Source organism: Spinacia oleracea, chromosome 1, assembly GCF_020520425.1.
Source record: "Spinacia oleracea cultivar Varoflay chromosome 1, BTI_SOV_V1, whole genome shotgun sequence".
Taxonomy (NCBI): domain Eukaryota; kingdom Viridiplantae; phylum Streptophyta; class Magnoliopsida; order Caryophyllales; family Amaranthaceae; genus Spinacia; species Spinacia oleracea.
The window spans coordinates 1,073,804-1,087,784 of NC_079487.1; the positions used below are offsets into that span (position 1 = coordinate 1,073,804).

The 13,981-nt window shown below is 41.5% G+C and overlaps 2 protein-coding genes across 3 annotated transcripts in view; one reads left to right on the forward strand and one right to left on the reverse strand.

Annotated features, from left to right (window-relative positions):
- Nucleotides 1-2,806: 2,806 nt before the first annotated feature.
- On the reverse strand, nt 2,807-5,254 carry LOC130465690 (uncharacterized). The gene is made up of 3 exons (XM_056834557.1): nt 4,730-5,254; nt 4,416-4,583; nt 2,807-3,111 (listed from the first exon to the last, which is right to left on the reverse strand). Exons 1-3 carry the CDS (start codon nt 4,873-4,875, stop codon nt 3,036-3,038), a joined length of 390 nt encoding a protein of 129 aa, XP_056690535.1. The 5' UTR covers nt 4,876-5,254; the 3' UTR covers nt 2,807-3,035.
- Nucleotides 5,255-5,784: 530 nt separating this feature from the next.
- Nucleotides 5,785-13,981, forward strand: part of LOC110775433 (uncharacterized) — a 28,398-nt gene continuing 20,201 nt past the window's right edge. Inside the window, exons 1-9 of one of the 2 annotated variants that reach the window (XM_021980035.2) lie at nt 5,785-6,494; nt 6,583-6,644; nt 7,011-7,148; nt 7,242-7,511; nt 9,759-9,845; nt 12,508-12,609; nt 12,748-12,813; nt 13,532-13,642; nt 13,717-13,778. In XM_021980035.2, the coding sequence (XP_021835727.2) occupies nt 6,017-6,494; nt 6,583-6,644; nt 7,011-7,148; nt 7,242-7,511; nt 9,759-9,845; nt 12,508-12,609; nt 12,748-12,813; nt 13,532-13,642; nt 13,717-13,778 (1,376 nt within the window). In that variant the 5' untranslated portion in view covers nt 5,785-6,016. The remainder of the gene's footprint in view (nt 6,495-6,582; nt 6,645-7,010; nt 7,149-7,241; nt 7,512-9,758; nt 9,846-12,507; nt 12,610-12,747; nt 12,814-13,531; nt 13,643-13,716; nt 13,779-13,981) is intronic. The other variant, XM_021980036.2, reaches the window with a different exon arrangement.

Here is a 13,981-nt window from a genome sequence, read left to right on the forward strand (position 1 = left end):
TATAACTTCGAAACTTTGAAACATAGGGTGTTTGCTAAAAAGCGCGGCGGCACGAATGTTTGGCCGGCCAGTCCGTTTGACGAGCATGTCTAGCGGCAATCATACCTATTGATTGACTTGCGTCAATCAATATCGTCATAGACACGCTCGCCAAAGAAAGTGACGACCAAAGTAGGGCCTAGCGCATGCTCAGTTGCCAGCGGCACCAAACACTTGGAAACAAAGGTTGTCCGCTCAAAAGTTCAGCGGCACGATTAACTTCGAAACAAAGGTTGCTTGCTAAAAAGCGCGGCGGCACGAATGTTTGGCCGGCCAGTCCATTTGACGAGCATGTCTAGCGGCAATCATACCTATTGATTGACTTGCTCCAATCAATATCGTTATAGACACGCTCGCCAAAGAAAGTGACGACCAAAGTAGGGCCTAGCGCCTACTCAGTTGCCTGCGGCATTAACGTGCTTAGTGTACTCTCGGATGCACCTTGGCAACCATACCTATTGATTAAGCCTATTAAGCCTATTGATCAAGGAATAATCAAATTATGAAGAGCAAGTAAATGCGAGATAGGAGAAACATCAAAAAACCTATTTACTTATAAAACAACGCCCGTAGAAAGGCGTGTGAAAGTAGCTCAGAATTCCTGACCAGGAAAAAGAAAGAGAATTGTTGTGTGCTCAGCAGGCACAATGATACAGACGCCATCAGCGCCAAAACTTTACAATATAATTGTTTTTGCCCTTAGGCACTGGAACGCTTGAATAAAATTTTTTAAAAAAATAGGAAAGGAAGCAAATCAGGGGGCGGCCGCATCGTCCTCGTCATCAGATGATACAAACTCAGGGGGCGGCTGACCAAGACGTTCAGCAGCCAACACAGCGGCACTGTGCTCCATTCGCCGCTGGAACCACCCAAGATCATACTCTGACATGTGGCTCTCCCAGGCGTGCTTAACAGCGTCCTTGGTCGCTTGTTCCCCCTGATCATAGGATTCCAGAAGACGCTCACGCAAGGTGCGAACTTGCGATCTGGCCGTCTCTAGCTCCCCACGAAGATGCTCGGCTTCCTCAGCCGCCTCTTTGACCTGAGGGTACTCCCGCAACTGGTCCTGAAGCGCCCGTATTTCCGCCGCCGCTGTCTTGGCTTCCTCGACCATTGCCACCATGTCCTTGTCCTGCGCCAAGATCTTCTTAAGCAGCTCGGCCTTGTCAGATCTCAACGCAGCCACCTCCTTCGCTTGAAGGTCTATGGTCGTCTGCATCTGCAGGCGGACCTCTTCAATGGACTTGAACGCATAGTCACCATGGTGGGTGGACTCAGCCACCTGAGCTTTGAGCTCCTCAGCAGTGCGGGCCTTCCAGCTCTTGCAGAATTCCATGCGGCAGAACAACTGCAGAAGAAGCTACATATTAGTAAATGACTCTAAAAGGGAAGACAAGTACAAGCAAGTTGGAAATAGACTTACGTCGAGAAGAGTGGCCTGGATCGCACCAAACTGGGCGTCAGTCTTGCGGCCAGGAAGAGAAGCAACATACTCAGCGGGGACGGCCTTAAAAACCTTGCGGCATATAGCCACCCTATCCTTTGACGAATAGTGTGGAGTAGCAGGTACGTTCTCATCCTCGGCAGCAGCTGCATCCTTCCCTTTGTCTTTGGCTATAGGAAAAACAATGGCCTTAGGATGACGCGGAGAGTAAGAAGAACTGCCAGAGGAGGCTCGATACGTCTGAACGACGTTCGAATAATACTTACCGCCCGAAGACCTAGCTCGGCGGGCCACCTCCGCCGGTATCTGAGAGCGGACGTCGGCCGGGATTCCCGAAAGAGGGTCCTCCACCAAGTCCACCACCAGAGACGGCTTGTCCACGCCCATCTCTTCGTCATCAGGGCATCCCCCCTCAGCAACCTTCGACTCGTCTTTCTTCACGAGACGGCGAGGTAGAGGTTTTGGCTTCTTGAAGGTACTCGGAGTCTCCGAGCCAGCCGGCACAGCTCTCTTCTTCAGCTGGGACAGAGTCGTCCCCTTCTTCTTCCCTGACGCCCTAGCCGCGTCCTTAGCTTGCTAAAAAAGAAAGGACAGTCAAATATTAGGCCTCGTCATCTATCGCAAGTCACTCACCATGTAGTGGCTCGTCATTTAAAAGGACGCCCGTCTTCAAAATGACGAGGCGTACCTCATCGATCACAAGCCACTCACAAGATAGTGGCTCGTCATTAAAAAGGACGCCCGTCTTAAAAATGACGAGGCGTACCTTATCAATCGCAAGACACTCACAAGATAGTGGCTCGTCATTAAAAAGGACGCCCGTTTTAAAAATGACGAGGCGTACCTTATCAATCACAAGTCACTCACAAGATAGTGGCTCGTCATTAAAAAGGACGCCCGTTTTAAAAATGACGAGGCGTACCTTATCAATCACAAGTCACTCACAAGATAGTGGCTCGTCATTAAAAAGGACGCCCGTTTTAAAAAATGACGAGGCGTACCTTATCAATCACAAGTCACTCACGAGATAGTGGCTCGTCATTAAAAAGGACGCCCGTCTTAAAAATGACGAGGCGTACCTTATCAATCACAAGTCACTCACGAGATAGTGGCTCGTCATTAAAAAGGACGCCCGTCTTAAAAATGACGAGGCGTACCTTATCAATCACAAGTCACTCACAAATAGTGGCTCGTCATTAAAAAGGACGCCCGTCTTAAAAATGACGAGGCGTACCTTATCAATCACAAGTCACTCACAAGATAGTGGCTCGTCATTAAAAAGGACGCCCGTCTCAAAAATGACGAGGCGTACCCTATCAATCACGAGTCACTTGAAAAAACGCTAACTAAGGGGCCCGTCAATAAAAAGTGACGAGGCCTACCTTAGCAAACACGGGTCAGATATCAGGATATCGGCTCGTCACTAAAAAGACGTCCACTATAGACGCTGGACGGGAGAAGTTTAACTTGCAAAAAAGAAAAAAAAAAACGACAACCTAAGAGAATACTCACCTTCTCCTCCAACTCGGCCTTGGCTTTCTGCATCTTGGCCTCATAGATGTCCGCCATCCAATCGGTCATATCGCCCTTCCCAATATCTGCCGCCGATAGCTTGCTCATTCCTTCCTCTGTGAACAAAAGAAATCCAAAGTTAGAAAAAATGAATAGACCAACGCAGAACGACACATAAATTGGCATACAACCTCGAGTCATGGAATATCCTAAGCCTACGGCCGCTAGAAAGGCCTCGTTCCGAAACTGGCTAATGTGCGGCAACCACTCGGCCGGCACATGGAAACTCTTATCCACTGTTAAGTGGTAAGTGTTGGCCCTGAACAGGACCATTATCTGATCCCACTCTTCGGCAGTAAGGGGGGGAAGGGGCTCGTCACGATCCATGAAGTTGGCGTCACAGTTCCAACGGCTCATTCTCTCATACATCTCCTGGTCGTCAGTATAAAACACGACCCACCTCTTCCTCCACATATGCCACTTGCTGAGCTTGCCGACCACTGTCTGGTAGGTACCACGGCTGCTCAGATTAAACCACCCTTTGGCGGCACTGGGGGAACGAGAGAGGGAGACCAGATGCAGAAAGGCGTTGAAGGACGGCTCCACGTCGTTCAATGCACATTTGGCAATGTAGCCAAAGATATCCGCCCATGAGTTGGGGGTCAGCTGGGCCACCCCAATATTGAAACCATCTAACACCTCCACAACGAAGGGGTGTGGAGGGAATCTCATGCCGAGTTTGATTGACGCGGCATACACAGGGAATTCTCCCTCGGCAAGCAGGCTGACGGTCGAGTCCAGACCGGCCGGCACGCGCATTTGGTACCCTTCCCCCACGCAGAGGTCATCCCTCATCTTGGCTCCGTGCCTGTCTAGCCACCGCATCCAGCCCACGTCTGGGTGAATCTCTGACGGAAGCAATTGGGCCTCCTCCCGTCCTCTGGGCCTAATAAGCTGGGGAGCAGCTTCTTGTTCCTCGGCGGCCGATGACAATGGAGCGACGCTTGGCTCCCCCACTGCCTGGCTCGCTGTACCCTCCGACGAGCTTGCCGCCTGCTCCCCCGCCTCGACGTACTCGTCGATCTCTTGAAAGAGTTCGGCAAATTCTTCGTCGACTGCCGAGGCGGTGGAAGAATATCTCTCCCTAGGAGGTGTCGATGCTTCTTCCCGCAAGCGCAGGCGCGTCGGATCTGCCGTTTGCTTGGTTCTAGCCATGCCTTCTGCATAGTGAACGAAGCACGGCTTAGGGGTGACCAACAATGAAGAAAAAGACGCGATTGGACGTCCGCCCCGACAAAAGATGAACGGCGGAAAAATCTTAAATAAAACCTTTAAACCCTTACCTAGTACTAAGAGGTCGGCCGCTAACAAAGGGAAAAATGACGAGAGGATAACAAAAACAAGAAAGGCGAAAACTAACCTTGAAAGATCTGCGAAGTACTTGGTGAAGAACAGGATGAGTTTCGCGAAGAACGAGATGAGTTTCGCGAAGAACGGGATGAGTGTGACGAGGAAAAGGATGAGTCTCCTGGTGGCCGGAAATCGCCTGATGGTGGTAGGAACACGCCGGAAATCGCCTATGAAAGCTCTGTGAAAATGAAATGTAAAAAATGAAATTTACCCCCCCTCACCTCTATATATAGGGAGGGGCAAAATGGAGAAAGGTGACACGTGTCACCATCTCAACACCTGACCCAAAGATGAAGATGCAAAACAAGAGTCAAGAAGCGATACCCGGAATGTGTTTCCAGAAATGCCCTTCTTGAGGGGCAAATGTTGTGGGCAAAATTACCGTGCCTTCGTGTACCAATGAGGACGTGACACATGGCACGTATTGCGCCCCCTAAAGCAGAAATCATACGAAGTCTACTCCGAGGCATGGGTATTAATCTAGGTATCTACAGTGTATGTATTTAAGTGTGTATAAATGTATGTATAAAACCTATACCTGGAAAGGGGCTTAATTAGTATGTATCCCAAGTGAATGACTAAGCACAATAGGCCCAAACAGCCCACTATTGCCAAAAGAGGCCAGAGAATTGTAAGGAGAAAGGACACGTGTCCTCCTCCCATTCCCCAGCCAATCATGTAAGGGGAATATTAGGTCATTCCCCCAAAAACCTAGTACTATAAATATTCCCACTTCCCTAGAAAAAAGGGGCACAATCAATACATTCTAGAGCAATTACTGCTCTGCCTTCTCTCTACTTTCTCTCTCTATAAAAATACAATCTTGTTTAATCTGTAAAAGTTACCAAGAAACCTCCCAGGTATCTCACCGGAAAAACCCCACAACAAGAAGCGATATATTTTTGAGTTATTCTAGAAAATGGAGAATTGTCGGGGTGCTACATGCATGCACTAGTGAGGCAGCTGCTGCACGTTATGGTATGCAGGTAGCTAGGAGATGTGGGTACAATAGCATATGGCTCGAGAGTGACGCGCTTAATGTGGTAAAAGTAATCGATCGACCGTCGATAGGTTATTCGCCTTCGTTTCTCATCTATGATAATATTAGCATGTTATCTAAGTCGTTTAATGTTTTCGTAATCTCTCATATTAAGAGGGCAGAGAATTTGTAGCTCATCTCGTGGCAAGATGTGATACAAAAGATAGTTTTAAATTAGTTTGTATGGATACTATTCCCTAAAGTATCCTATATTTGGTAATTTTGGATTTGCAATAATATCCCGGCCTAACTTTTTCCCTCAAAAAAAAAAAAGAGTAAATAGAAGAACAATTATTCGGATACTCTATAACCCTAGTCACAAAATTTGGGAAGTCATTGAATCGTGCATCCGGTTTTCGCAGATTCGTGACATTTTTAATTTGTATCCGTCATTTCGGGTACCCGGCTTCTAATGAACACCCTGCCAAACAAATTTGTTCTTTAACCTTGGGAGTCCAAATTCAGCTCCTCTTGTTCCCGCCAGAAACCTACCTTATATTCCTCTTCTTCGTTTCAGGACTCAGGCAAGTTGGCCGAGTGTGTGGTCAGCGGCTCCGTTCTGACGTTCAATAATGGAATTTCCCGACTTAGATGAGCTTCAGTGGCTGGAGATGAACCAGCAGGAGGAAGAGGAAGAGGTAGAGGAAGATTACCCAGTGGAACTCCAAGTAGAAGAACGCAAATATGAAAACGAGGATCAACATTTTGAATCTGAAGAAGCAATTCCTTCTACTCAACCACATTCCCATTCTCAAATTCCCTCCAACGAGAAGAAGCGTCCTCGATCTCCACCGGATACTGATTATGACGACGAGTGTGTTAGGGTTAGGGTTAGGGTTAATGTTAGACCTGAAATTGAAATCCATCACCAGAACTATGATAATGGAAATTATTTGTCTCGTTATGCCTCGGAAATAGACGGCGATTGTGTACCAATCACAGCCCCCTCTGGCTCTGGCTCTGGCTCTGGCTCTGGCTCTGGCGAACGAGTTTATGCCAAGCTCGACAATGTTGTTAAGAAATTCAATATGCCAACCATATCCAGCAGCGGTATGTTTCCGTTTGCTACTGCCAGGGTTGGCTGGTTAGTGGTTTTGATTTTTGATATTTTCCTTATCATTATCTATCCTACTTGCAGGTCTTATCTCAAAATCAGTTTGTGTTCTTCTACAAAACGCAGAGCAGGATGCACTGTTGAAGGTACCACTCTCTCATTATAATCTAATATTATATCAAGTCTTACATAAGTTTTAATGAGTTTTATAGGGATACTGATACTAGAAAATCAATTCAATGAATCTTTAGTTGCACCTGATCTGCGAGTACATCTCCATTAATTAGTTTAGTTACTAGCTCATCTGGAATTTTATTTGAAATATAACCTTGTTCTAGGATTTCTAATCCATTTTTTCTGACTTTTTTTTTCTTTTCATTATGCAATATGCCAATATGGTTAAGTTGAAAAGTTTGTTAGTTATTTACAATTCTGTTAATGTTTGAAAGTTAGTTTGACCAAGTTTGAAATGCTGAATTTGTGTTATATTTTTTCTATGTTTGTTGTTGTAGGCTTTGCAGGCTAGTTCTGAAGATCAAAACACTGTATTACCTCAAGAAACACCAGTTATGACAGAAAAACTTTGGGTAAACAAATATGCTCCAAGATCTTTTACTGAGCTTCTAGGTGACGAACAAACAAATAGAGAGGTACATTCAGATTCATCTTTTGCTGAAAAATGAACTCTTTACTAGCTGGATTTTGTTCTTCTCGCCTTATATGATGTTACTTATTACATACAGGTGCTTTCTTGGCTGAAACAATGGGATGCTGCAGTGTTTGGTAATGGCATTAGAAACACTGAAGACGAGGTTTTATCTGCACTGAGACGACATTCTTCTCTCCCCCTCCATCAGAAGCACTCTAGTGTTAGTTTTCTCGGGAAGAGTAGAGGGCATACTTCTTCTGGAAAGTACACAGGGACGTCATCTATGTTCGATCAAGAAAATAATGGGCCAAAAGGTATTGATGGGTTGCAAAACAAGATGCAGAATGCAACACTAGATCAGAAGGTTAGCATTAAGAAACTACATTTTGTTGGCGGAAGTCTGTGATAGTGATATGACACTCTTCATTGTATGAGAGTGTTTGTATAAGTACATGACTAAGTTTTTTTTTTGACTAAGTTTTTTCCATAAAGTTAGTTTTCACCATTTGACCGTAGACTAATGCTACCAAAGCTTCTTGAAATTAAAAAAATGAACACAAGTTAAAGAAAACGAATTGTATGTAAATCTAGGCTTAAGGATTGATTAACTGCACATGAATTTAATGTTCGTCTCCCCATCTCTCTCTCTACTCCTATGGGTGCATGCATGTACTTTTGTCCACTTGCATGTGCACTTGTTTACATGTATCAAGCTTAGATGCAAAGTCAAATAACAAACAACGGTTAACATAGTCCATGGGGTTTATAACTCCATACTCCTTGTGAAGATCATTTGGTGATTGAAATCTTCTTATAGAGTCTAGTATTTTTGCTTTGCCACAATAATGTTTTGTACATGTGATGTTCTTAGGGGAAGGAATTTGAGTCTTGTTAGGAGGTACAATCCTTGCAAGAGCAGTAACGAGATGATCAATCACTTCCTAATTCGAATTCAGAGAATAGCTAAAACATTAGTTTTGCAACAAATAAATGTATCTTCATAAAACTCCGATGTAATAAAAATAAACTTCTAAGGTAGGATAAAAACTTATCCCAAAACAAGTTGGAACTACTAGGAAATCATATCCTTGCAGCCGAGACAACCATGCCGGAAAAAAATTCCATTTTTTGCTTAATTATCATAATCAAATAACTACCAACTAAATTAACTATCTAGAATAGCTGCTGCCACACCACTAAGAGCCATCTTACAGTTGCTACACATGTGGTTCCTTGCTCCCCGTTGATTGTTATGCCAATTGTTCCTTAAACATGATTCATAAGCAAAGTTGCTGCCTGAACATTTCCATTTAAATAGGCTTATCAAAACTTCTATTCTCACATACCATTCCCCTGTAACCATGTATCTCTTGTAAAAAACGTTTCATAGAACCAAGAAACTGATTTGCCCATATCAGAAGGAAACATCAAGAACCTAACAAACTAACCCAAGGATTAGAAAAAGTGACCGGGAACCATTTAAAGGCCAAGGGGATGCTTCCACATCAATTTGATTTGTAAAAATCAACGACTACATATAAAACAAACCACACTAATGAATTAGTGAGATTCTGTTGTAATAAGTAAAACACTAAAACCAGTTTTAAAAGTAAAGTGAAGAGGAAGTAAAGTGAAAAGAATAGAAGTCATAGTTTTAAGAGCAACATTGTGAAGTTGTGACCTTACACCCTTCCGTTCTCCTTACAGATTGTTGCATGTGAACTTATATCATCACTTCATCAATTAGACCGGTGTTCAAAAAATTTAATGTGAATATTGAGGTCTTAGGTAGGGGTGCTTATGATGACTCGAACTCGTGCTCGACTCGAAAACACCTTGAGAATTTGAAGCTCGACTTGAAAACACTTTGAGAATTTAAAGCTCGACTCAAAAACTCAAAATCGAGCTCTAACTGAGCTCGATTGAACTAGGCTTGAGATGGGCTCGATGATTAACATATATTGATTTGTTGGTTAATTAAACATATTATCATGTTACAAAAATAGGTTAATTCTAGAAAGTTATTCAAAATAATAACTAATTTTATTTAGAAAATGCAAAATATTTACAGAAAAGAAATGTCGAGTTACTCCCTAGTTTTTTCGTGTTGACTCATGAATATCTCGAGCAAGATTCGAGCTCACTCGAGCCTAGTCTTGACCAAGCGAGCTCGAGTAGCTTGCTAGTTGTATTGTCTCATAAGCACTCTTAGTCTTGGGTTTGAGGTAAGTAAACATGACAAACCGTTGCCCAGTGAGAAACAAAAAAGAATGAAACAAAGTGTTTAGATTTATTATTTCTTCAAATTTAGGTGAATTTTAATAATATCCTATCTCCTAAGAATTTGAGGTTCCCATGATTTTGGTAAAAGAAAAGATTGTTGATGTTTTTTGTTGACGTGTAGTCATGTACGCACTTTTTGCTCTTTGAATGTTTTTGAAATTTTGAATTGAGTAGTAGGAATGATAACAGAAGCAAATTGAATAGTGAACACTTTAAAACCTTTTGGACCAAAGATATTATAGGGTTACTCTTCAACGTTAATCACAGTCTTGAGTTTCTGTTCTTTGTTCTACTTTATGTGGTAGCCATAAGCTCTTAAAAATTGCAGGTACTTTTGCTCTGTGGACCCCCTGGACTAGGAAAGACAACTCTTGCTCATGTGGCCGCGAAACACTGTGGATACCATGTTGTGGAGGTTCGTATCTACTTTCATTATTGTTGGAATTGTCCGATTCCCAAAAACTAGAGAACAAAGTTTCTGGTTACTTCCAGGCTTCTAGCTAATGAATGTTTTTTTTCTAAAGAAAATATGTTTGTCGTAAGTCGTAGCAGTAAAACACTAATTTCAGATCAACCCAATTTCGTTGAATTTCCCCTAGAGTGGCTTCTAAATTTCCCTACCACTTTAGTGGAAAAGAAGCTAAATAAGTTATCCTATCCCATAATTAATCACCTCTCAAAGTGGGTCTTCTAAAATTCTGCGCATTCTGTTCAAACCTTAGTTTTAAAAGGCGCGAGGCAGACAAAGGAGCTAAACTTCCTGTAGCACAAGGCTAAGGCGTGCGCCTTTCGTAGGCAAGAGTGCAAGACGCAGAATTCTTTTAATTTTTTTGTGGTACTTATTTTCTGTAAAAAAAAAATCGAAATAGTCTTACTTGCTGTCACGAAGGGGTAATTAGTAATATAGTAAAATTGAAAACCTTTTCGAGGAAGAAAAAAAAGGGACTAAGGAAGTTTCAAATAACTTACTTCCTCCGTCTTTTAATACTCGCAACGTTTGGACTTTTGCCACTATTCATATAATCTACTTTGACTATTCTTAGTGTTTTTTTATATAAGATAAAACATAGTCATGTGGGATCTTGTTAGATTCGTCTCAATGTGTATTTTCAAAATATCAACTTTTTATAATTTTTGCATAAAGAGAATTTAAGATATAAATGATCAAAGTTGTGCATTGGCATGCGTGAAACTAAGGAACGTTGCGAGTATTAGAAGACGGAGGAAGTATTAGTCACTGACTCTTTATTTAGATTCTCAAAAGAATTGAGCCAAACCTTACATAACAGTAGTTACTTTAAAATATATAAAGGAGGAGTTTACACGTCATGTGACTTGTGTCGCTGAAAGAGGCAAAAAAAGATGGAGAAATTTGGGTTTTGTCTCTCCTCTTTTCAATATAGTAAGCTTTAGCCGTTGAGGAGCCATTAATATCACGTGGTTTGCCTTTTATTTTAAATAATTATAACCTGTCAGCAATATACCATAAGGCGCTGCGCCTTGAGTCCGGAAAAGGTGCATAAGGTGCGCGCCTTTTGTAGGTGTCTGAGCATGACAAGACTAAGGCGCGCTCCTAGGCGCACTTTTTAAAACTAAGGTTTGGACCACTGGCACCACAAAGTCGCCATAAAAGCTTTTTGCCACAAAATCCTTCGTCTCTTTTTACCTTCCAAAACCCACTAATTGGATTTTTAGCATATACACATTTATGATTTATGTGAATAACTTTTATCCCCCATCCACAACAAAAATCCCCGCAATCTCACAATGAAGGAATACTTATAAGCACGACTCACTGTTGGCTCTTATCCGGGGAAATCGTGATCTTTGGTGGTTCTTCTTTGGAGCATATCATTAGTGTTGATTATCCCCAACGCTGGTCCACAAAACTGCTCTAACTTAAGAGGTGCTTTGGCCTTTCAATAGTTCCAAATCAATTATGGACCGGGAAGAGGGGGGTACCCCGCGTTAGCAAAGAGAGGAAGAACAAAAAGACATGCAAAAAAAGTGCCCATGTATCCCCCAACCACTTTCTAGAATCCTCTACCTCCTCATAATTGAGGTGACAAATCATGAAAATCACAATTAGTTCATATTTCTCTATTATGAGGATGTCTCCGTGAATGAAGATCTCAATGCAGAAATAGGAGCTTCATGTAAAGTGGTAAAATTATATAATGGAATGAAACACACAGAAAATGGCTGTTCCTCTCTCCAAACATCCTCCCAAAGTCTAATATGATAGCGATTCCCTACCTTAGAAACTGGCTAATGCAAAGAAGCCAGAATATACTGTAGAGAAGAAATTTCACGAGCAAGCATAAGTTACCGTCACACCACATGTGCATCCCACCTATTTTCGAGTAAACCGTGCTTACTCCGGATTAAGCGATGCCACTGTGAGGTTCTAGAGGAAAACACCATTACCACTTCTCTATCAGAGCAACACTATTTTTCGCAAGCTTTCCAGCCTTCCTTCCTCTTTCCGGCTAATGAATCATTGTACTTTTGTGTTGAAGTTATATATATGATCGCAGATTAAGAGAGAGTTAGTTAAATGGTGTAAATATTGTGGGGTAAGGGGGGGGGGGGTGATATGTTAAAGGCGTGTGCCGAAAATAGAATAAAGTAGAAGTGTGCGTAGAACAAAGAAACACCTATAGACAGAAAGTAGGTATGGCCAAAAAAAACAAACGAGAGGGAATATATACTTGGAATCCAAGGTTAGTTTATCTTTTGGTTTTTTATTCATTCGAAGCTGTGTAAAACTGGGCCCTTTCCATAATGTATTCCCATCATCAATTCGAGAAGCTTTCTTTTCTCAGTGTTTTTTCTTTTGTGAAGTTTACTGTAGCTGTTAAAAATCTTTTTAGTCAATGGTTGCATAATTTTTTTTCTCTTCTTTCTGGTTTAATAAAACCAACATCATCGGTTCTGGTTTTTCTTGCACAAAGTATCCAAGAGAAGGGGAAAAAAGTGCATTCTCTTTCGGCCATTAAAATGATGATTATTCACTATCTATGTATGTTTTCTTGTTTTATATTCTCTATGTTTCATTTGGAGGTTGATGTTTGTAGATAAACGCTAGCGATGATCGGTCATCAAGTACCATTGAGGCAAAGATCTTAGATGCAGTGCAAATGAACTCAGTCATGGCTCACTCGAAACCCAAATGTTTAGTACGTTTTAATGATATATTAGTCCCTTAGCTCTTTCTATGTTTTTGACAAAGGATCTAAAAAACTGCGACATGTCGTCTGATTTTTAATTTGTATAATTTCTTTTCTTATTAATAAATAAACAACCAATCTCAACAGGTCATTGATGAAATTGATGGAGCACTTGGTGATGGAAAGGGTGCAGTAGAGGTCATTTTAAAAATGGTAAGAATTATCTCCTCCTATATGGCTGTTTTAGTATTCATTTTCAATGTTGGTTTAATAAAAGGGAGCTAGATACCATTTTGGGTGCTTTGTTAAACAACTAACATCCTTCTCCTCAAATAAACGGAAGACTTTCTGGATATGTATATTCAAGATGGAAAACTTGTGTTGTAAACGCTTTCCTGTGTGTTCTCTTAAGTACCTTGTCTAGACTCCTGGTTTCTGTTGACGAGTATTACAGAAATATGTTTATACCTAGAGGGTATCACCTATGTACAAAAGGAGGATAATAGCTAATCTTATCATGTTTGCAAACTGTCATGTACTTGGAATAAATAGTGGCATACTATTAGGCTAGAAAAGTTGTCACCTTATATAAAGTAGTAAGAATTTGTGATGAGATTTCCCAGTATGTTACCAATCATAATAAGGGATTGGGATGGGATGACTCTGATCCAACTATATTTTTAAGGGTATATTTGTAAAAAGCATGTCATCTTTAAATCTAATGAAAATACCCCCTTGGTGCCAGTTTTTAATCGGCCTGCATTAATTTTTCTAGTATCAGTATTGTATCAATTGAAGTGTAGTAGTCCTTTATGGCTTGGGAATCACCGGTTCAACAAGTTGAAAAACCGTTACGTGTCTGTCAAATGTCAATACATTGCTTCAATGTTTGATTTCAACTAGAAAGCACATTGACAATTGCCTCGTTCAGATTGCGGCAGAAAAGAAGTCTTGTGTTGGAAGTGAAGCTTCTATAAAAGAGGAACAATATGGAAAGAAATCATCGAACAAGGGGCGCAAAGCAGTTTCTCTGTCACGACCAGTAAGATTAATTTTAGTATTGTACACGCAATGAAATGTTTATAGTTGGTCAAATGAAGTGGATATGATGTGCAGATGATTTGTATCTGCAATGATCTCTATGCTCCTTCATTAAGGTCTCTGCGGCACGTAGCAAAGTGAGTTTTCCCCTCTTCCCATTTAATGTATCATGTCGCTGTAGCTTGTAAGCATATAACGTTCTAACTTTTGTAATGCAAAATGTCCCACGTCTTTATTTTATCATGATGACATTCCATATCATCATAGTATTTGCATCTTATGTTTAGCAGGTTCATATTAGTTGTAAGAAAATGGTTACAAGTCAAGAAGTTAATGTCAT